The 27,797-nt window shown below is 41.4% G+C and overlaps 1 protein-coding gene across 2 annotated transcripts; it reads left to right on the top strand.

Annotated features, from left to right (window-relative positions):
• Positions 1–43: 43 nt before the first annotated feature.
• On the top strand, positions 44–18,403 carry hat1 (histone acetyltransferase 1). Of its 2 annotated transcripts, none has more exons than XM_006788477.3 (11): positions 44–124; positions 1,895–1,966; positions 2,097–2,172; positions 5,729–5,849; positions 11,593–11,769; positions 11,919–12,040; positions 12,628–12,732; positions 13,107–13,213; positions 13,786–13,937; positions 14,869–14,985; positions 17,694–18,403. In XM_006788477.3, the coding sequence occupies exons 1-11, from the start codon at positions 118–120 to the stop codon at positions 17,862–17,864; spliced, it is 1,227 nt and encodes a 408-aa protein (XP_006788540.1). In that variant the 5' UTR covers positions 44–117; the 3' UTR covers positions 17,865–18,403. The 2 variants fall into 2 exon arrangements, with proteins under 2 accessions (XP_006788540.1, XP_006788541.1); XM_006788478.3 differs by having other exon boundaries at positions 91–147.
• The last annotated feature ends 9,394 nt before the right edge of the window (positions 18,404–27,797 follow it).

The raw sequence follows: 27,797 nt of genomic DNA, 5'->3' as shown, positions 1-27,797 counted from the left end.
ACTAAAAAAATAAATAAATCCACATCCTGTTAACACGGAAACACGCGGACCCGGAAGTCCTCCTAATTCCGCGGGTCTTTTGGGACAACACTGCTACGTACAACACAGTGTGCAGAAATGGCGGGTAAGGACGCTAAGCGTTTTAAGGTTGGGTTTCCCTGTCTTTGTTTTAATGCTGTTCACTGTCAGGTGGACTTCAGTGCTGCTTTAAGATCGCTAGAGTTGTAAACCAGCTCGCGATGTTTTCGAAAACAAAACGTTAGATTTCGGAGGCAGCAGCTGGCCTGTTTGCTAACGTTAGCACCCCGTTATCAAGCTGATAATGTTTGCATGTTTGTGTGCTACTGTAAGGCTTCGATTTCAGGTTGAATATAGGCTTTGAATAGAGGGATGATGCGCATGTAATGTTAGTTTAGACCGTTTTATGTAACGTGTAGTAGCTGACCCGGTGTTTATAGTCTGTTGCGTGCCTTTATGTAACATCTTGACACATATTTTGAACTAAGAAGCTGGCATGCTTATTTGATAGGACCACACTAGTAGCTCATCCGGTCAGAGCACAGGATCTACAGTTTTACATCGTGGTAAATCTCTGTTTGTCCATGGGTTGCACAGCTATAGTCCAGTTAGGTATAAGTCGGGCTTGAGGCAGAGTTTAAAAGAGCTGTTGATGTTTGCAACAATAGGGTTCTTGGTGGCAGGTGAGGTTGTTCACATCATCAGTCATAAGCTGGAGCAGTGGCTCTCTAATGGTCAGCCTCATTCTGCCGACTAGACATTATTGCAACTGCAAAAAAGTAATGAATGAAATTTAAATTTACTACATTATTACACATCAGTGGCACTTATCGAAAGTGGCGAGGAGCTAAAACCTGTCACTTTTTATTTCCCTCTTGATAAACTCTGAGCAAACTCTGTTTGCAGTAGTGACCCACAGGTTGAGAAATTAGGACGGGCAGAAGTCCCTGCTGACTATGATGTTTGCGGATGACATTATGATCCGTAGTGAGAGAAGGAAGCAGGTGGAGGAGAAGCTGGAGGTGTTCTGTGGAGAAAAGAGGAATGAAAGTCAGTGAATGCAAATCAGAATACGTGTGTGTACGTGAATGAGAGTTAGATGGATCGGAAGGAGTGGAGGTCATGAAGGTGGATGTTTAAATACTTGCGATCAACTCCGTGAAGGAAGAGATTGCACGAGAGAGGTGGAGATGAGTGTTTGGGGTGATTGTGGCAGGAGGAAGTTGGAGAGGTTGAGATGGTTTGGACATGTGCAGAGGCGGGATAGTAGATACATTGGACAAAGGATGTTGAAGATGGAGCTGCCTGGCAAGGAGATAAAGAGGAAGACCTCAAAGTAGACTGATGGATGTACTGAAAGAGGACATGCAGTGGATTTGTGTCACAGAGTTGGTGTGATGTGATGAGGTGGAGTCAGATGGTCAGCTGTAGTAACACCTAAAGGGAGCAGCCGAAAGCAGAGTTCCTTCATCTAAAAATATAACATCTGTGTGTTGAAATGTTGCCTTATTCTTTGATGTGCCTTTGGGGGAAAAAATCCCCCCAAAATAACTATAAAATATATCATCATTTTTGTGTATTTGTAGTAGTTTACCATTTAGTTGTAATAGCCAGTGCTGCATGAGTATAAATAAGTTTTCATACCAGAGGCACTTATGGCTTGAGTCAACTGTGGGATAGAAATAAAATACTACAGCCAGAAACCAACCAATCAACTCTTCAGCACGGCAGTAAAAAAACAAACAAAAACTTGGTTTACTAACCTTTTGAAAAAAGCATTAATTGTTCATTTAATTATCAAAATGGATTCAGACTCTATTCTCAGGGTGAAATGGAACAATTGTTAACATACTTTGTTTCCTCTGCGTTGCCCCAGATGTAAACACCATGGAAAAGAAACTGGCTGAGTACAAGTGTGACACCAATGAAGCTATATCCTTGAAGCTGGGTAGGTTTTCTTTTTTCTTCATTTCCCATGTTGTGTTAATGAATAAATGCGTGTATACATTTCCAACATTTTGTGGTACGTTTTCCTAATTTCACACTTTAATTGAGCATGTTTTTCCCCCTTCACTCAGTTCGCTTTCCAGAGGATGTTGACGACGACAGCACCACATTCCACCCCGAGTACAGCCACCAAGTCTTTGGAGACGAGTGAGTATTTATAATGATACAAACATAATCTTATCATATTTAAAAAATTCAGTTTTTTCTATGCATAAAAACAAAATTAGACAGACACCTTAATGGTAGTTACTAAGTCTGTTCAAATCCAGCTCTCAGGCCCTCTTATCATTCAGGTGTTATGTCAGTTTACAGTTTAGTAAAATAAAACTACAGGGCTCAATACTTGTAGCAGTGTGACAATAAATTTTGTTTTTCACTATACATTTCCCTTAGCTTGTCTTTCTTTGGCTATAAAGTCTAGCGTTCCTTTTGGATTCCTACGTTGACTTTATAAAGATGTATTGAAAACATTAACAGTAATTGGCCTCCTTAAGAAAACATATTCATGAATCTTTAATTAAGACGCAGTAAACAGTCAATACATGAGCTGACTGGTAGTGGTTACTGTCTGTTTACATTTTGTGATTAAAGCAATAATTACAAGTGGCATGAATTTGGAGATTAATCTTACAAATGCAGCAATATGAGGAGGAAATTATGGATGATTTTAGGCCAACAAGTTCATTTAATAACAGCACCCAAATTAAACTCACCTTCAACATCTTTTGAACAAGCAATTCTTTCACAGAAGTTATTGGTGATATAATGGCTTGTAACTGTTTACTGCTGTTTGAGCTGAATGGTGGCTGGTTGATCTCTGACACAGAGTCTGCAAGAAATCAGCAAATTTTTAGATGTATAATAAGCATGATGCTGGAGTTCTGAAGCTGATGATGATACAAGTTTTTTTTTTTTAGGGAGTCCAAAATTCAGATACTGTGCTACATATGATCAGTGATTTCTGGTGTTCTCTTGCTAATGCTGCGCAGCGCTGGACTGTGAGCACAGGTCCTACCAAAGAACGTTAGGACGTCCTGTCACCGTCCCAGATTCTGACACTTTGTTCTGCTGCATGCAAAGGAGCAGATAACAGTCTCTTCTACAGCCCGTACCAGCTCTCCTCTTGTAGCAGCCTGTCTCCTCCACTTATGCATGGAGGTGCCATCCTGGTGAAGTTGAACTGCTTCTGCAACATGAATGGAATGCCGGTACCATCTCATGCTACCAGTAGTGACAAGGACACCAGGCAAAAGCAAAACTAGAGATAAATCGAACAGGCTGGCTTAGAAAAGAGTGGCGGTTTTGTGGCCACCACCTGGAAAACCATTTCCCTTTTTGGAGGTTGTCTTCTTGTTGCCTCTCCAGTCCCTTCAGCTTGCCCTGATTTAGCTGAAATGGAGTCACAATCATTTCTGCTTTCTGACAGATCAGTCTCCCCGAAGTTTAACAGAGTTTGTGTTATACTGTGATTAAGTGGTCCTATAATATTTTTTGAGCAGTGTAAACTGGCTGCCTCCTGAGAATTGATTTGTTCAAAGCTCTGCAAGCTGCGGCGAGATTAGATCTACTAAAACTTTATCCCAGTTTATTTAAAACTGACACACTTTGCTGTTGTGCGTCTAGAAGTCATAATAACTTTGCCTTTTAACCACTTTTCAAAGTAAATATTTTTACAAGAGTCATATCGCACGCTTGTCTCTTAGTCTGACTGGAAGCAAACACAGTGGTGGCCTAAAGCAAATCACAGCTCGTGGTAGTTGAGAGACATTGTTCGTCTGGGACAAGCCACCAATCAATCACAAAGCATAGAGACAGAAAACAATTAAAGCTTGTAATCACACCAATGGGCATTTTTTTTATTTGCTAGTTAACCCAGCACTTATGGAAGAAGCTGGTGTGCCTGAGGAAACCCGTGCAAGCAGAGAGAGAATACACAAAATCCACACAGACAGGCCTCAACCAGTAGTGGGTCTGAATCCAGGACATTGTTGCAGAGAGGCAGCAAAACACCAGATAACAAAGTTGCAAGTTTATAACCCTGCTAAACATTAGGATCAGTGTCTACATCATGACTGTCTACATCCAAAATTCAGGAAAGGGAACTGTTTCAGAAGTACAGCAGAGCAAAACCAGTGTTAAGAACTGGATCCATCCATCTGCTTGTTCATGGTTGTGCGAGTGGTTCTGTTGCAGAAGAAATGGATCTGATCTACAACTTCACTACTGCTGCTAGTTTGACAGCAGCTCAGGAGATGCTATTGGACTAAGGCATTTCACAGATGGTGATAAGTTTCGGAGCATCAGACTTCACATGCTGCACAAAATATACCTCTTTCCATATATACTTTAAAAGACTGAGCCATAAAAGTGGCAGTAAACTTTACCAGACATCCAGTCTTACATGCTATATGTATTAATCAATATCAAAGTGGGCTACTTTTATGATGATTAATTTGCAAAAACACAGCAGGACTCAGAGGGCCCTGTGTATTTTTATGGACATGCCAATTCAAAGTCAGCCTGTATATATATCCACGTCACAGTGGTTCTCCTTTGTTGATAATAAGAATGATAAATAGTTCAGTCATTTCAGAAATGCAACAAAGCATGCTCTTAGTGATGTTAAATGTTATGACAATGCAAAAATGAAGTACCAATTAATCATAAATGGCCCACTGCAGAGTCGTCACATAGCTAAAGATTTGAATCATTTACACCAATTAGTAATGTTGATAGGCTAATTTATTTTAAAGCCTCTGGCATCTTCATTATAAGACTCAAATGTGTCTCCATACAGTTTTAATAGTAAAGGTCCTGAGCCTTGCACTATGAGAATGGTGTCCATGGTTTATAAAGTGTGATTTGGTCTGATAAGTGGCCCTGGAGTGCATGAGTTACTCCACATTTAAACTGCCCACACCAGTGGTTTGATTAAGGAGTTTTACTTGCATTTTAAAGTAACATGTCACCACCCCCCCTAGTTTTAGTCAGTTAACTGATTTTATTAATGACTAGCAGAAAACTTTGCTGTTGCGTCACTGACAGAAAGTTTTAGGAATAATATGCATGATCTTTTTACGTGATTCTTCCTGATGGACAGCACACAGTGATGTTTCCAGTGTCGGATTCACAGAAAGGAACATAATGTGCAAACATAAATGATAATTGGTCTTGCATGTTATTGTAGAGCTGCGAAATTGCTGTAATGTGATGCACAAAAGAGGCACTGAACCGGAACAACACTGCATTATTGGCAGTGACACCTGTGTCGGCGCATAGACTTACAGTAGCACGTCGTTAACGTTTCTAAATTGCATTTCCAAATTAGTCAAAACTAGGATTGGTTATTTTTGCACTTGCTGCAATCAGCTCAAAGGGAACTCTGTAATTGGGGCATTAATTATTTCGGCAAGCGTAATTGCTAGTAAACCTTAATCACAGTTGCATAATGATGAATCTATTTTGTCATAAACTGCCAGTGATATAACGATGAAAGAAACAATGCAGCACAGCAAAATAAGTGACCTGTGATAAGCATTTATTATAAACTCCAGGTGTATGTTTGTTTTTATGTAATGGGAATAATCAGATGTTCGTTATTGTCCCTCTGAACATTACACAAAGCAGTCCTTTTTACAAATCACTGCCCGACTTTTTGTAATCTTGTTTGGATTTTTAGTAATTTCAGTCACTTTCTGTGCAGTGAGGTTGCTTTTGGCTACAAAGGTCTTCAGATTCAGCTCTTCTACGCCGCGGGGAACCTGAGTACCCTCTTCAAAGTGAAATATACCTCAAAAGTTACAGAGACGTTCGACTGTGTGGAGGTAAGTCATTTCTTTATGCTGTTCTTTTATCATACTTGCATCAGCCTCTTTGCTCTGTTATCGTGGGGACAATAGACGATAGATACCCGTGTTCTGCTCACTGTTTATCATAATCAGAGGCCGCCAGTATACACATAAACATAAAAATAATACTTGAATATAAAGAAAAGATGACAAAACTTTGCCTCCTGCTGAAAAGTAGTGTTTTTCTTTCCAAAAACTGCTCTATTCTGCTTTTAATAAGGCTTATTATGTAAAACACCGTCTAGCCCGAGAGTGGATTTTTCACTTAGTCATTTATTGTGTAAGTGTTGTTGAGTCATGACGCCTGCATCAACACAGTCTTGCTTTATATATTAATTTTTTTTGTGTTACAAAGTTTCTACACGCTAAATACCAGCTGCTAAAAGTTAGAATTTCATTCATCAAGTGGTAGATAATCAATGAGAAACTCGTGTTACCCTGTGTCTGCGTAAGAATGTGCTTGTCTGGTACAACTGTGTGAATGGAGTCCAGTCATACCGATGTAATACACAGCACTGTAAACAAATATGCCACAACATCTAGTAACAATTAGCCAGAGATGTTTTTAATGTCCAAATCAAGTCAGCTCAGTGTACTGATCCAAAATTATTTTTTTTTATATATATTTTTTTTTTTTTTGAACGCTATGTTCAGCTTAATCCAGCTCAAGTCTACAAACAAGCCGACTGAGCTAATGAAAGTCTAGTGCAGAGGTGATAAATGTCTTTCTCTCTCTCACACACACACACACACAATTTTGTCACTGCATTAAAAGCAAGGTGGAAATGTTCAGGAGAGACGAGGTCCAATCACAACTAATTGAATTGTGTGGAAAGGCAGGACAAGTTTGGAATTGATCCAATCAGAAGTAATTTTGCCAATCTTACCAGTTTTCTAAACTCTGAACAAGGCTACTGGCCTGAAACTGGCTCTCAACCCCCTACTTGCTCTCTTTGGTACAGTGGGTGAGGATGATAAGTATATTGCCGGCGCACAATGTCGGGTGCTGTCCTTTGGTTCCCTCCTGGCTAGGTGTGCCATTTTGATGAGGTGGAAGGCCACTGCCCCGCCCACTCATGTTCAGTGGCTTGCTGATCTTATGTCGTGTCTCAGTCTTGAAAAGATCCACTGCTCCATCCAGAACCAAAAGGGCACATATGATAAAATCTGGGGTCTTTTTCTGTCAAACTTCTCTAACCTTCAATTTAAGGATGTTCCTGCTGACTAACAGATTTGCTTATTCCGTAGAGGTCTGATGTGTGTCTGTGTTAATGGGAATGTGAAGCTCAGTGATGTTGCAGCTAACGTCTGTGTGGTTTGTAATGAAAGGTCTTGTTATTGTCAATCACCCCTTCCGGGTTGTGGTGTTTTGTTAACCTTTCTTTTGCCTTTGCTCTAACGTAAGTTCTGCTCTGTATTCAATGTAACCAGTTTTTTTGTTTCCATTCTTTTTCCTTTTTGTAAACTGTATCCACAATCGCTCAACAACAACACTTAGAAGTAATCTTGTGCAGTAAGGTTAGATGTGCACATTTGATTTCCCCCACACAAACAGGGTGGGTACTGCTACCTCCCATGCTCCCTGTTTCATGGAAGCACGACACAATGTCAACACCCGGGAGAAGAAGAGTAGACATATGGAAATGTTTTGCATTTGATGTCACCTACAATAAGATTCTTCATAAACCATGTGGCTCAATTGTTGTTGATTTAGTCCGCTATAATCTTACACTCAACTAAATCGAGACTAAAAGTAGAACAGCTTAGGTGACTAAAATTTGACTAAAACAAAATCAAAGTTTGCTGTTAAAATTAACACTGTATACCGTTTGAATCGGTCCGGTTCGTTTGGGTGGATGTGAACACGCTAACGCGGTAATCACGCGTTAGCATGTTGGGTGGGTGTGGTACAAAACTGCTTACAGCCTGAAAGGACAGTTTGATCTGTCCTTTAACAGTAACAGTTACCTGATAAGATGCATTAGTTAACTTAATAGTTGTAGCTCATATGCAAAAAAATGTAAAAAGAAATAAAAGAAAAAGCCTCTGTGCGTTAGGCTTTCACTGGGTCACTTTATGACCAGCTAGGCTTGCAGTCCACTGATGGAAACTCTGATAATGATAAAGAGGAAGGTGTTGCTAGCCAGCCTGCCCTTTAGTTTATAGAAATGGGAAAAAAATTCAAGTTTAGTGACAAGTGATTTGAGAATAGCGATTACTCTTTGTGGTTAAAAAACAATTTTTGGAAATGTGTACCAAGTAAACCGCACTCTGGGGCGAAGGTGTGTGTGACACATGGAAAAACAGGGACATCGTGTCGAACAACAACTGTATTTTTATTTGAACAAAACTAGATAACGTCATCAAATTCAAGCTGATTCTTTCAGTTCAATTTATGAAAAGGATACACATTCGCAGTTTATTCATACAAGTTTATCGTTTTTTGAAATGGCAAAAACAAATAACTGAAACTTTGATTTCACCTTACTGTATTTAGATTCTAGTTTAATTTGTGATGCCTGCTTCCCTCACACATGGTCTTAAATTTAAAGCTGTCTTACAAGAGTCTTAAAAGAGTCCTAAATTTCCTCTGTAAACAAACAAGTCAACTCAGCTCCACTCTGAATCCACTTTGGTAAACAGTAGAAAACTGTAAAAGATCTGAAGCGCCTACGACGCATTTCTGTTAATCTGAGAAGGGGGGGAGACATGTATTGTATTTTTGACAGTAGTTTTGTGAATGTTAGATTCGATACCCCGTGTCACGTATAATTTGTGTGTTTTGAACTAACAGCAGGTGACGGGAAAAGCGTAAATGGAACAGGATTTTATTTTATTTGTCAAAACATATCAAAAAAACAGCTCAACATATCAAAGTATGGCACAAAAGATGTCCTTATTAATCTGAACTTTTTAACAAATCAGGCTGTAATTTTCATAGACCAACACGAGGCAGCTTCCCTGAGGCGTTTCCTCCCTAATTGTGCGATCGATTACACTTTAAGGGAAGCAGATAAACCTAAGGCGCTTTAACGGAGGGACCTCGCAGCCTCTCCCGGAGGGGAGAGTGTGACATTATTCCAGTTAGAGATCTCCTGTTTTGTTAGACTAAATCTCATCACACCACGGTCCCCTGTGTGTCTGCGCTAATCCCACTCCTCCCTCTGAAGAGAATGGTTCTATAAGCGGGGGTCCAACACGAGGCATTGATTTTTAGAGCTTTCTGTAATGGAATCAGCAGGGGGAGTTATGTGACCCGGTTGGATGTATCGTACACGTATTTGTAGGAGTGAATTATTGCTGGAGTTATTGACAGTTGAGCTCCTTGAGGCCGAATGTGTGTAAACGTATCAAAAAAGGAGATTCTTGTTTTATCTAACGACGGCTGCTGATGACTTTATAGTTAATTTTAACTCTCGTCTGCTTAGTAAGTTTCCTGCCATTTCTTTTTCTTTTTTCTTTCCTTTTTTTTTTTTTTTTTTTAAATTGCCAGCCAGAGTTATTTACATATGAACGGCCAGTATTTGGACAAAAGCGGACAGTAAAGCGAAATGCTTGTCCTGGGTTCTCTTCTTCCTCTGAGACTTCACAAAAGGCCACTGGCAGCTTTGAATATTTCCTCACGCTGTCAAACATGCAAAATGAATACCAGAATTAGCAAGGGCCCCTACTGAGGTCAAATGATTCAACTGGGGGACATCTGTCTTGTCTGCAAGCAGCAGGGGGGCTTCGCTACTGGACAATGTGGCCTTCAACTGGTGGTAGTGGAAGTGCTGGTATAACTTAATTTGGTGTGTCTGTGGATGCGGTGAAATTATAAATAACCTCATATGGAATATACAGACATGATTTCTTTCATCTCAGGCAAATCCCCCCCCCCCCCCCCCAAAAAAAAATGCAACCAATTTACGGTTTTTAAAGGTAAAAGACAGCCATTACCTGTTTTTTAAAGCCGATATTCAGACGTGAAATGTGATTGCAGTGTGTGTGCCTCTACTTGGTGTTGACCCCTGAGTGTTCACCTTGTTAAGGGTTTGAGTGCAGCTGGTGTAGAGGCAGAGTGCGAGGGGAGCAGCAGAGTTCAGGCTGCATCTGAAGAGTGTTTGTCTCTGAGTGCGTGTGGACGGTCGGGGTGCGGTGCAGCTGGTGAGAAACGAGGGGAGGCAGAGATGGAGTTGATGCAGCTGCTACGCTGATACAAGACTCTGATCAAAACTCACCTTTCTCCCCTTTAAATCAGTCCAAACCCCCCCCCCCCCCCCCCCCCCCCCCCCACACACACACACACACACACACACACACACACACCCCACCCACCATACTGCTGGACTTTTCCCAGAAGAAAAACAAATGTAGTACCAGATGTTTATTCCACGCAGGCTGGTAACTATAGGAAATTGCTGAATACCTCTAATAGTTTTATATTAGCCTCATAATCCACATTAATGTGTAACACTTTGACTGTAAACAGAAAAATGACTGCAAATGTTCAGCGTGGCACGGCCTTAGGATTGGATTAAAGAATAATGCCGACACAACAAATTAGGTGGTTTGTGCTCCCTTTGTGCTTCTTGTTAGAAATCAAAGACATTAACAAAGTGTTCTAAAGGAACATTATTAAGTTATATTCATGCCAAACTAAGGCATCTATTCTGGAAGCCTGTGCAATTTAGTGTCTAGTATGTAAGAGAGTGGCCAGCACAAAGAGACTTGTTTGTCCATGGCCTTTTAAGTGTGGTCCTTGTTCCCTAGAAATGTGGCTGAACAATTACAATGGCTAAGAGGCATTCAGCTGCAGGTGCATTACTTCCAGTTAGATATTAGCTGATGTCTGAAAGGGGGGAATTAGCAGTATGTTGTATTAGCCTTTTGTAGTGCATTTTGCTCAGACCTTCTTCATTTCCCAGTTTTCAATGCTGAGCAGCAAGGGTCTCTGTGCTGAAATAATGCCCATCACACATGTAAATGGTGTGAAAGGGCTGCTTAGCAAAGTGTTCTCATGTCAATCCTTGTGGAAATGGATACAATGCAAACATTACAGCTGAACTAACCACACGTTGCACTGAGTAAAAAGTCTAAGGGTAGGACCTCTTTGTCTCGGAGGCTCTTTGAAAACGCAGGGGCAAATTCATTTGATTGGGTTCACTTGGCAGGATTAGAGGAGAGGCCTCTATTATGGATGCCCAAAGGTTTGTTAAGTTGAGATCAATTCATAAGATTTTATTTCCCAGTGAGAAGCAGAAATGCGTTTATTGTGGCAACTTCATCACATATTCATGGTTTAACATAAGTAGTAAATGTACTGATTTAAGTGGGCTTTTCGTCGTGGAGGGGCGGGAGGGAGGAGGGTGCTGCTGTGGTCTCTGCTCAGCTGACAGTTTTAATTGCCTAATGGTTTTCTTTTCATTGGCGCCAAACACGTATGCTCCCGGTTGGAGTTTGCGGGATAAATTGCACTCTTTTTCAGCGACAAAAATTACCACTCTGAAAAGTCCCCTAGGATCAAACTCGAAACCCTCGACGTGTTTGTAGACGTCAACTTTTTCCTGAAGTTTTATGAGTATTCAGCTACATAAACGACACCACTCTGGTTTAGCGCCAATATATACATATATGTATAAATACGGGAAAGATGCAGAGATAGGCGAGATTATCTGGGTGTTGAATCGCTAAATGGGTTCACCTTGTGTTTTATTGCTTTTGGGGGGGTTTTCTCCAGGCTGATGACGTCGAGGGGAAAATTCGGGAAATCATTCCTGCTGGGTTCACATGCAACACCGATGACTTCATCTCACTGCTGGAGAAGGAGGCCAATTTCAAACCCTTTGGCACCCTGCTTCACACGTACACGGTCCACAGCGAGGAGGCAGGAGAACTCACGTACCAGATTCACAAGGTGGGGGACCAAAAAAGTCAGCAAAGCAAACCCGCAAAGCCTTTTAGGTTTTAAAATCAGCTTGCTTTTTCATCTGGCGGATAGTTTTGCATCACAGCGATGCAGATGAGATTTAAACCCTCTTATTTTCGCTGCATTCGCGCCCACAGGCTGACGTTACCTGCCCGGGATTCCGGGAGTACCACGAGCGCTTGCAGACCTTCCTCATGTGGTTCATAGAGACTGCCAGTTTCATTGACGCAGACGACGATCGTTGGGACTTCTTTCTTGTGTGAGTGCCCTCCTTAATTGACATCAACCCCCCGCACACACACGCACGCACACAGAGCTCTAGCCCGCAGCTTTTATTGTGTCATTGAAAAACAAAGCCCCCCTTTGAGGCGCTTGTGACCAATTACCATGCCAGTTTGATTATATTTCCCCCCGGTAGGAGAATTGTTGATCAGGCAAGAGCTTCCTTTGTGCCAGAAGGCCTTTTCAGATTTTTCAGGGGCAAGAGCTGAATTGAATACTGTTGTCTTTTGAAATACTGAACAATGTCTTAACAGTAAAAAGAGCCTCTGCCAGTGTTTTCTTTACCCTGGCACCTATTAATGGTTACAATGGGGAAAATGGGCTGAAGTGAGTTTGAGGAGCTCAGTCCGTCCTCCAACCTCTTCTCTTCCTCTAAGTTGCAGTACTCCAATTAAGTGCATAATGTATTCAGGTTGCAGCAGGTGTACCAATCGTGGCGCTGGCTGCTCCAACGTGCTGATGTCAGGGGGGTCAGGGGTGGGCACGGGAACAGAGAGGCTAAAATGGACACTGCATGGGAGTGTGCCTGTAATTGACCTGTTTTCCTTTGTGTTTTATCTGCAGATTTGAAAAGTACAATAAAGATGGGGAGACTCTCTACGCAACTGTTGGCTACATGACAGTTTATAATTACTACGTATACCCAGACAAAACCCGACCACGTGTAAGGTAATTGCCGGGGCAGCACGTGCCTTCCCATTCTTTTGTACGAGAAAGGAGTGGAAAATTATACATTTCTTTATCCTCTTCCCAAAGAGCCCAAATTACTGGCTTATATAGCCAACTATTCAACCAGATTTTGTTTCAGTACCAAACCAGGGTGATTTGTATCTGAAAACAACTTTATAGATAAGCTTTTGATTTGATTTGATTTGTTGCATTGATGGATCCGTGTATTATTTTCTGCTTTCAATCAAAGCGAATCTGCTCCTGCTGAGAAAAACAACAAATTCTGAAGAAACCTGTTTTCTTCTTGTTTTCTGTTTTCTTTTCCTTTTTTTGGCATTTATATTTGTGTCTGTGTCTGACCTTTAACTAAACAGCCAAATGCTGATCCTGCCTCCGTTCCAAGGAGAAGGTCACGGAGCTCAGCTTCTGGAGGCAGTACACAGATTTTATTGCAGCTTGCCCAAAGTGCAAGACATCACAGGTGAGCATCTTACTTATTTTTATGTATTTATTCCCCCCCCCCCCCCCCCCCCCCCCCTTAAAATGCAATTACTATGTTGAAGAAGGTGGGATAAACATTTAATCTAAGATCCAGGCGTCACCCACGAACAGTTTAAACGATTTTTCTCTGCAGTTGGTGGATCCAGACGGTGAGTTAATTTGGAGGGCTGGCTCGTATACTAGAATGCGCTCTATTGAAACTAGTTGGATCGAAATAGATGCTTTGCATGGAGATGGAGGGTGAATACTAAAGAGGCATCCCTGCCTTTTCTTTCAGAATGAAAACCTATTCAAGGCAGAACTTTAAAGTTTAGCAGTGAATAGGAAGAAGGGTTCCTGCTAACAGTTCCTCTGGCTTTGAGGAGTATTTTTTTTGCCATATTTCTACTTTGAAAAGTTCCAAGGTGTGAAGTATATTGTTGTTTCTTTCACTCCTCCTCTATCTTAACACACTGGGATTGAACCAAGCCATCTGTGTGAGGGGTGTTGAAAAATCCTGAGATTAACACCATCAGCTCATTTGAGTCTTATTGTGGTTTTGTCTGTTCACAGCTGAAGACCCCTCTGAGAACTATGTGAAGCTGAGAGACTACGTGCTGGTGAAGCTTTGTCAGGGCCTGCCATCGTTCGCTGTAGACAAGCTGCACCTCGGCTTCTCAGCTGACATGATCAAAGAGGCGCAAGACAAGCTGAAAATTAACAAGGTGCCGTATGAGGGTGCAGCTGTGATAGGTTTGCAAAATTGAGTTTTATTAGTGAGGAAGAAAAGGTTTGATGACCTTTGTTATGTTTATTACTTTTAGAGCAGAGATCAAAAAAGATTTTATTTGTTGTTACCAGAGGTGTGTGGAAAAGTCTCTGAAAGCACAGAGTTTAGTGCCTTAGTCCTGCTATTCTCTGTTTCCTGCCATATATGCACTGTTACAATAATGGATGGGAAAAATATTAAAATAATGTGGTCAGCATTTGTATAAGTCATCACTTCAGACTGCACTAAATGCTCCGTTTCTGGGGGTTTTCTCTACTCTCAGATCTGTGTGGGAACACAGCAGCCTCAGACACATGCACAAACCTTCTATTTGCCAGTGGAAGCAAATCCGAAGACAGTTGTCTTAAAAAGAGGGAGGAGCTTAAAAGCGGCTGCACCACAGTCCAGTATCAGATAAATATTCATTATATTGAATAGTGCTCCAAACGCAGATGCAGGCAGTTCATTTCAGTATCAAATACAAAAACTGAGATATGCTTTTTTTCTTTTCCGCTGTTAAATATGTGCACGGTTGCAAATGTTAGCAAATCAGTTTGCACGCTTTATTTACTTACTTAGAGCCTTGAGAAATGACCTCCCAAAAATACATAAATACTGCCTATACTAGTATAGTATATAGCATAGTAGCAACTCATTTTGTTCCTTTGCTCTAAATGCTACTCAGTTCTCTGTTCTTTGATGCTGCTGCATATCATATTTTTGTTTTTTGTTTTTTTCATTTTTTTTCTTTTACAACCTGCTCGTAACTGCTTAGGACTTCCTGTAGCCATTCAGCTGGGAAGTGTGTTTGACTCCTGTTGAGGCGTAATGATTTATTTTGAAAGTAATTAAATGAAAATAATTATCTTGTTTTTTATTGTCTGCAGAAACATGCCAGGCGAGTTTATGAAATCCTACGCCTCAGAGCGACAGACATGAGCGATGAAGACAAAGCGAGAGAGTACCGCTTAGAGGTGAAGAAGAGGCTGTTCGGACCCTACAGGGTGAGGTTTTAATTTTCACAGCTTCGCCGTGGTGCACTTTACATGTCAGTGTGGAGCAGGTCCAAAAAAGTGCCTGCACAGTGACATTCAAAGTGATTCCTCGGTGCATTCGAATAAATCTGAATGTCAACTTGTCTCTGCTGCTGTCAAACAGGAATCCAATGTGCAGTCTTCCACCTTTTGTTAGCATAACATTATAGCTATTCAGTGTAGGAAGAAAAGTGGCCTGTGTACTCCACACACTTGATCAGCTTACAGCCCCATATTGTCACTGTTTATTATGTTACCTTTTAAAACAGCAGAAAAATTGATCTTCAGTCCTGTGCAAATTGATAGAATACTAGTGCCGCATTGTTACAGCCACAATAGGGCGCACCAGGCGTCTGTGGTTTTGCTGCCGCTGGAGCTTTTTTCTATTCAGGCACATGTCATTAGTCGGGATTTGCATTTCTTTGAGGGAAATAATTTTCATGAAAGTGTGTTTAAAGCACTTTGTCAGAAAGCTGCTACTATTCAAAATTCACTCCTTTTCATTTGATTCTTATCAAATGGTTTCTTGATGGGCTTTTTTTTGGGGGGGAGTTTGAGAGACTGAGCGAACAGAGTATCGAAAATGTCCGTTATTCTGCGTCTTGGTTCTTGTCAGTGGGAAATGCTGTGTCTATGCACCAGAATAACTCCCTGCATCCTGTTTGGCTTGTGATATTTTATGTCCGATCTGCTCGCTGAGGCTTTGCATACTATCCATTAGAGACTTTGCTGTCATCAGGGCAACCGCATGTCTCAAAAAAGGCAGAATGTGACATGGAAAAGACCTATGCGGCGAAGTGGGAAGGAGGAATTCCTTGGGAGAGTGGCAACGAAGGATCTGGTGTCCAGATGCAGAGCCAGATTTTCCTTCCCTGAGGAGATTTTGCATGTAGTTAGCTGAATGGCAGAGCTGCTCTGTGAACGTGAAGGGGGATTTTGCATTTCTGCTCTTACCGCCAATTCCCCAGCGACTGTGTGTGCATGCACGTGTGTGCAGGCTTTTCACACAGCCGATTAGACTGCACAATGTAAGAGAAAATACACAATAACATTTTTCAACACGATGTTACGGTGTGATAAACAAAAACTGTAGCCTTTAACAGGTGTGCTGATAACACAGATCCCCAAACACTGTGTACCCTTTGCCCAAGGGTGACTGAAAGCAGGTCATCTTCTTATTAGAAGGTTGGGTGTTGCTGCTCTAGTCTTTGTGCCAAAGGGGAAGAGAATTCCTCCTGATGCCTTCATCAGGAATCAGACTGTGTTTATAATGTTAGCTAGAAAGCACTTAGACATAGAAAAAAGTGCTTTTATTAAGGTGTGTGTGAACATGTGAACGACACGTTGTATATAGTCAAGTAGAAAAGCACTATATATAAGAACCAGTCCATTTACCAATAAATACAGAAATAAAATAAATTACTAAATTGGAGTTTGGAGATGGGGAAGGCATTGTGTGTGTGGTCTGATTTATTATGTTTGATGCTACGTTTGCAACGTGTCTGTCGCATGTTCATTATCTAATCTAATCACCCATGTCCAGAAATAGCAGCGATCAATTTACATATAAATGATGATCACTGGTTATTAATTTTATAGAGGTATAAAACATCTAAAGTATATTTATATAGTATGTATAGTTGTATAGTATGTGTAACAGAGATCTTTAAACTTAAAAAGCTACTTAGCATTTACGATTGTTTTTTTTATTTTTGTTTTTAATTTTCTTTTGAACATTGTTTGCCTTTGTTAGACAGGACAGTTCAGAGAGTAGAGACAAAAATATGGACCAGACCCCTGGAGTAAACTCTAGTCTATGCTTCACGGGTTTTGTATCAATCAGGTAAACCTACAGCAGAACCATCTCACCTAGAAGCAGGACCTCTTCTAGGTGAGATGGTTCAGGTGTGTTTTACCTGTAGGCAGCCCCTGGGTAGATGAAGGACAGAAATTGGTAAAGCCCCCACAACTTGGACCCACATAATCATCAGAAAATGGATGGATGGATCTCCATTGTTCACATTTTTGAGCTATTTAACGACTGTAAACTTCTGCCGTCGTCTTCTGTCATGAGGAGGATTTCAGACACTGTTTGATGGATTACTGTACACTAAGAACCCTTTATTAGAGAGTAACTCATTCTCTAACTTTCCAATAACGAGCCATGCAGTCAAAACCATGATGTTAAAGCCATTGAAAGAAGAATGTGTGTTACACAATAAAGACCGAATAAAGAGATGGCTCCAAAGATGAGAGAGTAGCATATACAAAGACTTTAATGGAGATTATTTTTCTGATATTTAATCAGTTTTTCATATGAAAAGACTTCAATGCATTGAAGTTTAAGTCTTTTTTGGTATTGGATCAAATCTTTTCATAAACCAATTAGAAGAAAAATTATGCTAAGTAAACATTTTAAACTGATGACTTTCTGGCTGCAGTCTTTCTTCTCTATGCCAGACAGCAGCTTTGAACTCTTCCTCTATACAGTTTGTCTTTAATCAAAAACAAGACAAACAAACTGCAACTACTATGCTGAAAAGACAAGAGAGCCTTCTTCAGGTGTTTATCCATCATGTGCTGAAGACACAGGAAGGCGATGGAGCCAAAATTTGAAATCAGAAGAATTTGTATGCATGCGACCTCACCCACTGATTTATGTCATTTATTTTGTGCAGAAGAATCAGAGGGAGCTGGCGAAGATGAGGAAGTGCCTACGGCCAGAGGAGCTGGTGTCCCACATGAGTCAGATGGACACTCAGACACAGCACGAGGAGCTGGAGAAGAGTTATCAGGATGTTGTGGAGGACTACAGGAGAATCATTGAGAGGCTAGCATCACAGGCCTGATCTGACTGTGAGAGGCTCGTGACCTGGAGCGTACCCACTCCCACATTACCACAGACTTTTTGCAGCAGCCAAGAAGAAGACCTCTTGATGCAGCAAAAAAAGGAAAAAAAAAAAATTAAGAAATCACTGTTTTAATTGAAGAGTGTCACAAATGTATAGTAGCTGGTGATAGGCTGTAGTAGAAAAGCCCTTTCTGTTTCCCAGCTGGTGTTGATACAGTAGAGGTGAGTAGTGCAGCCCAAGGGCAGAGGCTTCCTGTTTGCTTCATGTGTTTAAATCACAACGTTTGACATGAAATGACACGTAATATTTCACAGGTGATCAGAGGTACACTGTCCTGCAGAGAAACCCTGCTTCTTTTCCATCATAGACATTTTTTAAGAGCTTTTGTCAAAACAGTTCCCTGTGTGTGTGTGTGTGTGTGTGCGCGTGTGTGTGTGTTTTGAAGCACTTCATACTGAAAATTAAAAAAGAAAAGAAAAGTGTTTTTTGTATTTTTGGTGTGATTCTTGTCATTGAGAAGAAAATAAAATGGAGCAACTGAGTTTCTGTTTTTGGTCGTAAGAGCTTTATTTGATATGATTTTCTGCTCAGAAATACAAATGTACTGTTTGAAATAAACAATTTAGCATAAAAAATATTTTGAAAGCAAATTAAGAAGACAAATTAAAACGTGGTCTATAGCACTGTTAGTGCTGCAGGCTGTTTTAAGATTATCAGGTTAGAATATGAATAGCACCAATAGGAATATAACTACTTTATTTGGATTCAATGTACTTCATTGATGTATTTACATTGTTCCTCCTGCTTTTTTACTCCACTTTGTTTTGGATGCACTTGGAGCACTTTGTACTCACTGGTCAACTGTGGCACAGGAAGTAAAGTGGACTACTAATTAGAAGATCAGTGGTTCTATACCGGGCTCCTCTGTATGTCAAAGTACCCCCCCCCCCCCAAACCAGTTTCCTCAGATAGCCTGCCACTCATTGAGCCTGGTTCTGCCTGAGGTTTCTTCCTGTTAAAGGGGAGTTTTTCCTTCCCACTATCGCCACATCCTCAGATGGGTCCTCTGATTGTTGGGGCTTTCTCTATATTATTGTAGGGTCTTTAACTTACAATATATGAATGAGTTGCTGCAAGTACTTTAAATATATTTAGTAGAATCTATGTACTATTAAGCTACTTGAGTAGGATTTTAACATTTACGTAAGTAAAAACAATTCACCTATTTAAATAATAGGGTTTAAATATGTGCAAATTTGGGGCGTGGTCACTTTAACTGACAGGTGTCGCCTCTGCTAAGAGAAGTAACTGAGCTGGACCTTCTAAAGTGGTGTCGTGTTTTTAATTGTACTAACTGTGCTGCAGTTTTGGTGAGTAAAAGTCTAGTGATTTATTTACGTGTTAGTTACGAGATGTCGGTATCTAGTTAAGCTTGTTAGCATTAGCTGATAATTCAGTGCTCCACACTCCTGCCTTAACAAGACAATTTTTGGCTCCAAGCATCCAGATGGCTGATCTACAATGATTAGCCAAACTCGAATTGTTAGCCTATAATTATTAACCATTCGTGATCCTTAGAATACAATGTTCTGCTTTAAAAAACTTAGATCAAGGCAAGTACAGAAGCACCCACCTAAGTCCTAAGCATTGCTGCAGACCAACACACCTTGACCCACTACCACTATCCTACAGCTGGGACCTCCCCTAACAGATAACTTGCCCTCCATCACTGCAACATAAGTGCCCATGCCCTAACCCACACATTGTTAGTCAGGTAGCTTTTGTTTTTGAAACATTTTCAGACTTGGACTCTACTAACATGGCTTTGCATGAACTTCTGATCAAAATAATGCATATTTATGTAATTTTGGACCTTGGTGCATGGAAACGAGATGTTATAACTTACTTTCTTCTGATCGGCTAACGTTAGGGTTTTTTAAGGATATCACATTAAGGATATCCCTTCTCGTTGACATCACGCAGATCCACGAGTAAATGGTAAATGGCCTGTATTTTGTATAGCGCTTCACTAGTCCCAAAGGACCCCAAAGCGCTTTACACATTCAGTCATCCACCCATTCACACACACATTCATACACTGGTGATGGCAAGCTACATTGTAGCCACAGCCACCCTGGGGTGCACTGACAGAGGCGAGGCTGCCGGACACTGGCGCCACCGGGCCCTCTGACCACCACCAGTAGGCAACGGGTGAAGTGTCTTGCCCAAGGACACAACGACCGAGACTGTCCAAGCCAAGGCTCGAACCGGCAACCTTCCGATTACAAGGCAAACTCCCAATTCTTGAGCCCCAAGTACAGAAAACAGCCTGACACTGACCTTTACAGCAGTGTGAACTGTGAGATCTGTGATATGGTCCAACGGCATATAACCCTAGGAGAGCACGAAGGTCTCCTCTAAGGATTGACAGAGACAGACCCCCACACTGTTTCCTCGCTGTGTGTGTTTTCAAAGGCGTAATAATTGTATTTCAAATCCTCAAGCAATTCCCAGTCTTCTGATTAATGCTCTGTTCTTCTTGGTTGCATTATTTAATTGCACTTATTTATTTTCAGCTTTGAAACTAAATAGAGGGGTGTATTCATCATTTTGTGTTATCATACCCCCCTTCATCATAATCTTATGCTCAGTAGTGATGCATTCTTGTTCTTGTAAAGCAGTTTCCACCTTATAAATATGTCATCAGTGCAACTTAGTAAAGAAAGTTAACAACAGCCTTTATATATACTTGTGTAAAATCTGCAGTTTTTCCTCTCTAATGCCATATCATAGATCACAACTTGCCTGATTAATTCATTTTCCCTTGTGTGTTGTTATCTGTGTAAGGGAGGGAGGGGATTTTTGACCAGGCACCCTCTCACAGCTAATGTAACTTCTGATTGGTGCTGATGTTGAGTGTTGAGACTAATGAGTATTATGCTTTTCAATTGCAAACCTTTGTGCCACTGTATTGCCCCCGCTTGTGCAGATCACTGTGATGAATACCCATCATACTTTAAAATACTTTAGCACATTGTCGCTAAATGAAGGCAGCCAGGTCAATTTTCAATTTTTTCCCCCTCTCTCCTCTTGAAACAAGACAAAACCTTGGAACCCCTCACATCCTCTAATTCAGACTGATTGAATCCACTCATGGCCACGAGGGGCCTCATCTCACTGTAGTTTTCTCTGCTTTTTCTGCTGTGAGTGCACATTTTGCATTGCGCTGCATAAGCTCAGCCGGCTGACCTGCTAGTGGGAAGTGGCATTATTGTTTAGTGAGTTTGTATGCTGTCTCATTAATTCCACTTTCAGACATTGTCAGACTCTCACACAGCATGCTCACAGCTTCACATATCTGATGGACAAGGGCAACAAACTGCTGTGGATGTGGCCGGTTTGGAGGATTTGCAGGCCCCTTGCAGTTGTCAGAAGGGTGTGAAACCTCTTTTGACCCTTTAGACCACACAGTTGAGTTTAGAAAAGCTTAATTATGCCATCCTGGGTCTGATGTCTGTTGCATGTCTGCATCGTCATGACGCAGTATAGAGGAGACTGATTCGGTAGAAAAGAAACTGTGGCATGTTGGGAAATATGCATTTTCACTTACTAAATGCATCTAAGGAAATGCTCACCAGGAAATATTCCAGTCACAAATGCTCCATTTTAGTGCTGCTGGGGGAGTTTAAGATAAGACAGAGCCCAGCTAAGCTACACTCATCAGCCACTTTGTTAGGTACACCTGTTCAAATCCTTTAAAGCCAATATCTAATCATGCAATCACATGGCAGCAACTTAGTGCATTTAGGCACATGCTCTAGACGATCCGCCGAAGTTCAAAGTGAGCATCAAAATGGAGGGAAAAAGGTGATTTAATCAACTTTGAATGTGGCATTCTTATTGGTGCCAGATGGGGTGGTCTGAGTATTTCAACTGGTGATTTGCTGGGATTTTCCCACACAACTATCACTAGGGTTTACAGAGGATTGTTGGAAAAGGAGGAAATATCCAGTAAGTGGCAGGTAAAAATGTCTTGTTGATGCCAGGCATCAGAGGAGAATGGTCAGACTGCTTCAAGCTGATAGGAAGGGAACAGTAACTCAAATAACCACTGGCCACTACCAAAACACGCAGAAGGTCATTTCCAAAGCTTACCTGACCATATGCATCCCTTCATGACCACAATGATGGTTTCTTGAACATGACAATGAGTTCACTGTACTAAAATGGCTTCTACAGTCAACAGATCCCAATCCAGCAGGGCACCTCTGGGCAGTGGCAGAACAGGAAATCCACATCATGGTTGTACTGGTGTTTAGAGTGTTTAGAGTTGAAGAAAGTATTTGATTAATCATTGTTATTGTTTTTCAGCTGAAGTTCCAATAATCACTTCTCGCTTAGATTAACACGTTTTATAAAAGAAAAAAAATATCCACTTATTTTGGAGAAAGAACTATTTTGGATACAAATCAGGAACTAATTTCAGTTGTTTTCTTTCTCATTTACTCTGAATCCAACTGGAATATAATTAACAAAAGGTCAGATAATGAAACTTTCTGTGTTGTGTTTTTTTTTTTATTGAAGTGAATTTTTATGTTGAAATCCTAGTTTTGAAACCATATGAGCTGTCAGACACACACACACACACACACACACACACACAGACACACACACACACACACACACACACACATATATACATATCAAAGCCATCATAGTCCAGACTAACGTGCGGTATCCAACATTTCTATTCCAGTTTATTCACCCTCTGCAGTCGATCGGCCACTCGGGTGCAGTGAATTGAAATCTGAAGCAAGCAGTGCACTTTCTGCCGGAGTCGAAGCTATTACCGTGGATCCAGCCGTGGGCCCTCGGTTGTCGTGCTTTTGTAAGGGGGGGATAAAGCCTGTTTGCGTCAGAGTGGAGATGTGGGAGGTTGATTTATGTCTGAAAGTCTCAGGGGTTTCAGTCTCCCCTCTCTCACTTTTCATATTTCACCGGATAAAAAAAAAAAAAAAACTGGGGTGGGCAGACGTGCATTAATGTTTGCATATCCTTGCTGCTCTTGATCATGTTTAATCATGCAAATAATTACATGCAACCTGCATTAAAGCAGGTAGAAAGGCTTATTGCCAGTTCTTCTGTGAAATAACAACAACAGTATCAAGCTTGACTTGAATATTTAGTTTCACTTGTTGGCATTTGTGCTACTGTGACCTTATGGCGCCTGCACCTCTCTCCACTGAGGCAGACAGTCAGGGAGTTTGGACCGGAGCCCAGCTGTACTGAAGGACCTGCTGAATATGATACCTGCGTGGAGGAGCTCCAGCATCTTAGCCCCCAGGTTCCCAGGAGAGAGCCAGGGAGGAAAGTTAGAATCCCCCCCAAACCCTTCCCACCCCCTCAACCCTCTCCCACCACCGCTGCTTTTCTTATCGGGTATCCATTTCTTTTGTGCTCCTTGGTTACCCACATACCCCCAGGCTACGGAGCCCCCTCGTCACCGCCAGTGAACCTGGCCAGTCCCTTTTCTCTGCTAAATGAGTCCTCTTTAAGATAATGTTTGATGCGTTGACAGCCAGAACCAAAACAGTGTAAAGGAAACCAAGTTTGACATCTTTTAATTGTGCGTCAGAAAGCACATATTGTGGTTTCTTGGACTGCTTTCAGATCATGCTGCTGATATGGTAATTTGCTCAAGTGAAGGATTTGATGAAAGTACTGCTGTTGATGGGTTTTGTAGCAGAAGTCCCCGGAGTCCAGTCCGCTGGTTCCCCTCTCCTTAAACATGACGTGATTGGTCATGTTTAAGTGCAGATTTAAACAGTATTTGTTTCATCAAATCATCTTTAGTGTCAGCAAATTTGAAATGAGCAGCGGCAACAGTTGAAAAGGTTTTTCACACGGGGAATCTTTAATGTCCGCCGGCGTTCATAATGCTGCAGAAGAAACGGCATCAGACGAATAAATCCCAGGAAGCTGACAGTGGTTTTTCCGAAATGCATGGTAATTGATTTCCATCTGCGTAGGACCAGAGCTTGTGGTTGTGATTACATGTGTCGGCTAAATGAATTGGGATCATGGTGCACTTCAAATCAAGCGTGCTTTACTCCGGGTTTCTATTCAGATGACATGAAAATGGATCAGTTGGTGTACATAAAGTGGTGGATGCTGTTGTCGTGATTGACAGCTGCGTGACGAGGCTTGTTATTTTTGTCACAAGCGATGCATGTTTGCAGAATAATCTTCTTGATAGCCTCATAAAGATGATGTAGCTTATTGAAAGGCTTAATTTATCGCATTGTTTTTAATCCTCCTCTCTTTCTGTTGCGCTGGTTTTAATTGACTTGTGGAAATGCAAATGACCCTACGCTTTTTAAATATTATCACACACTGACTGGAACCTGCTGTGGCATTCGGTTTTCATTTACTCCATTTGTGGTACCAAAATATGACATAACAGCGTCTAGCAGGAAGTTGGGCTGTTTGTTGGAAATTCACGGAGGACCAATTTTCAGCGTGTTTTAAATAAAAATTAGTTGTGAGTAATTATTAGATGGAAGAACGGGAAACATTCATGTGTCAGTGTTATGCACAGCATGAAGGATTTAATTGTTAGTTAATCCTATAAAAAAAAAATCAACATTAACTGCAGGCTTTATGTTTTGATCTGCACATGAATGGCCCCCTTGACTAAAGCTGCTATTTCTTAAGAGTGCCTTTCTTGTGCTGCAGGACCTGGCTGAGTATTAATCTCTTAAATGAGCCATGCTGTGGAGCTGGATGAACATGTGCTTTGCTAGATGTAGTTTTCTAATTTAAACTGTCCCATTAGGCTGTAATTGTTGCTATCTGAGGTTGGGACAGAGCCGCGTGGGAGGCGAGCGAGAAGTCAGACAGAGATGGTATCGGGGCCGAGGAGACAGGAAGCCTCTGTGTAATCACGTCAGGTTGGAGATCAGGGGCCGAGATCAAGCCGAGCGGACTGAACTCTACTTGTCTTCTGCTGCGATGAAGCTTCTCGGCGACTGCTGAGCTGCTGTGAACGTGTCTTTGTCGTTTCCACGGGGGAGACTCGGTTTCACCTGGGTGTTTACGTGTTTGAACGCTTTAAACCTTGAGGGCGCTGTCATAGATTTGATATGCAATTTGTGCCCGAGGAGATCAGTGGTTAGTTTATGTCTAAACAGGGGGAAAGGGGAATGGTGGCTTTTAGAAATAACACCAGTAGGGGCCAAACTTGTGAGGGCAGGTTGTTTTCTGAGCTGAGGTTATGGATTCCTGTTTGATGCTGTCAGTTTAAACAACTTCCCAGAGTCATAACAGGAAATTAATGTAATTATTTGTCTAAAGACAAAAAAAAAACCCCTCAACTTTTTATATAAAACTTAAGGAATTGAGTTGGATAATAACAGCGGTATGAAGACCTCTAAGAAGGTTCTCAAATCTCATAATGACACATTCAAAATCAGTAGCAAAGTCCAATCGGGAGAATTAAACAAACACATATGAAAGGTATTTTTTTTTAGTGTACTAACGCAGTAACGGATACGTCGGTGTGAGTGTACGGTGTGAGTGTACGGTGTGTGTGTGCCCTGCAGTGGTATGAGGAATGCTCAGTAAACCTCAAAAGAAACTGTGGATAATGAAACGACCGCTCTTGCATTGCACATACTGTATGTCACTCACAGTGCAATACCAAAGCACTCCCAGAACCTGAAGCACTGAAAAGCTCTTGCTGTGTTTGTTCCATCTGAAGTCAAGCTTACTAAGTAAATAGGAATGCTGCACACAGAGCCACGCTGACATTTGCCAGATGCTCGGTGCTAATTAGGGCCAAGTATTCCCCCTCGGATGGAGTGTGTGAGAAACCGTAAGTGCACTGTTGGCCGACCTGTAAGACCCGACTGGGGAGGAGTTCTGAACGCTTGAAAGTAAACTCGGGATTGTTATTTGGAGCAGGAATTTGTTCTGTTTTCGTTTACAAGGAGAAGTACATGGGTTTTATTTGATGTAAGCTACCATGTCTGACTGAGTGTTGAAGCTCAGGCTTTTCTAGAAGTTCTGCTGATATGCATGGACTGATATTATTCTGCCTCTTGACTCATTTAAGATACTTTTTTGCAGCTTAGTGCTGCATGTGGGGGTGTGCCACGGCAAAACACAGGTGCTGAGGCAAAAAAGAAGCTTCTACCCTGTTGCTAGTTTCCCAACAGTTAGCTGCATTTATAACATTTTATCATCTAGCTTCCACATTTTCAAGTTTACTGCCTCCAACCATAATCTATCCAAAGCCTCCTCCATCCCCAGAAAGATGATGATGATGGTGGTGGTGGTGCATTAAGCAGGAAGTGAAAGCAGACCTGAAAGCTCCAGCCACCCACAGACCCACCCTTTACCTCTCCTAACCCTGCTCTCCCAGGCTGCAGCGGGGCTCTGTGTCCTGGCTCCTGTCCAGGCTCTGGTGCTGTGATGGGGAGGGTCACGGTTTGTGTCTGACCCCGGGCCTGCATGTTGGATGTTGTTGTTATTATTAGAGCTCCTTGCCCCCAGGCAGGCGGGCGGTCCCCAAAGCAGGAGGAACTGCTGGGCTCTGGAGAGGCTCTAGACCTGGAGAACAGCTGTGCGGGTTAGAGGCTGCTGGGGCCCCCTGGGAGGGTGGAGCAGTTACTAGGGTGGGGGTGCGGTGTTCTTGCACCTACCCGCCAAGAAGCAGTTTCGGGGGTTTTTTTTGGAACTCACTGCACAACCAACATATACACTAGCTCATTAATTGGCACGCTGACTAATGTACTTGGACCAAGGGTGGTAACAGGAAGCTTGCAATATGTTACAGTACATCCAAAAAATCACTCTAGAAGCTTTGACTTCAAAACTGGGATGAGTTTTTTTTTCAGGATGGGCTGTGTTATGTTAGTATCTTAGTAAGAGCAGTGGCTTACATTCATTTTTTTAAAGACCTATTGGCCTGTGACCCTATTTGAAGCAAAAGAGCAATAAACAGACCAGGCTCTGGGTCTAAATAGTGAAGACAATGAGGACGTGTCTTATACATAATAGTAGTTAATTCCGCTGCACAAAGACATCTGATAGTATTAGAAAATTACTCAAATTCTCAGCTGATCTATGAAAACTTCCTTAATATGTTTTCATTTGCAGTTTTGTTTTTTTTTAATACAGGATTAATCTCACTTTGTAAATGATGCTATTTAAAGTAAAACAAACAATAAAGCATATATGTATGTGTGTGTGTGTGTGTACAGAGAGATATTAAGATATAAGTAGATGAGTTGTTACTAAGCGTGCAGTATCCTCAGTTTCTTGGTAGCATCCACGCCTCAGGCAACGAGCAAAATACTCAGATCAAGGCTTGGAAAAAGGTCACAATCAGTCACCATGACGTCATGATGATTGTTTCTACCTTTACAGCTCAGGATTCCTCCACAGTTTTAAAAAGAGCAGCATTACAAAGATGTTTGGAAAACTGCTCACTGTCTTGTGTGATGTGCATTGAAACCCATTTGAGGTCCTGGCTCTCAGTTTTGGGAACTACCTTTTAAGGCCTTTGTGAAATCCGCTTCATGAATTATGTTGGTATTATCTGTTAATTAGGTTTTTTTTGTAATTAATATCACAGAGTCCTTTAATTATGTCTGCTCACATAGCTAAAATAAAAAAAATATATCAGACATTTTTGTATATCGTATTTACTGGTGGACTATTTATTTGTATTGAACAGGTGCTACTCAGTGTGTGAGCGCCTTTATTTTGAAAATGCGTTTTAAAATGTTTCCTGTGTTTCATATATGCTGTATAATTCATATGAAGTGAGGAGAATTTTTATTTGTTTAAGCCATTAGTTGGTTTGTGAATGAATTACAGCCATAAGAGGCCAAAGGGTATTTAAAAGACCACCTTCCCTCTCTCTGC

Source organism: Neolamprologus brichardi, chromosome 16, assembly GCF_056152115.1.
Source record: "Neolamprologus brichardi isolate AB-2024 chromosome 16, ASM5615211v1, whole genome shotgun sequence".
In the NCBI taxonomy this organism is placed as follows: domain Eukaryota; kingdom Metazoa; phylum Chordata; class Actinopteri; order Cichliformes; family Cichlidae; genus Neolamprologus; species Neolamprologus brichardi.
The sequence above is the reverse complement of the archived record's forward strand: the minus strand, read 5'-3'. Positions and strand labels throughout refer to the sequence as shown.

Bases quoted from the DNA above. Each gene is read 5' to 3' on its own strand.
- hat1 (XM_006788477.3), top strand. The intron at 12,733-13,106 runs GTAATTGCCGGG...TTAACTAAACAG, and splicing joins AAAACCCGACCACGTGTAAG to CCAAATGCTGATCCTGCCTC. The intron at 13,214-13,785 runs GTGAGCATCTTA...GTCTGTTCACAG, and splicing joins CAAAGTGCAAGACATCACAG to CTGAAGACCCCTCTGAGAAC.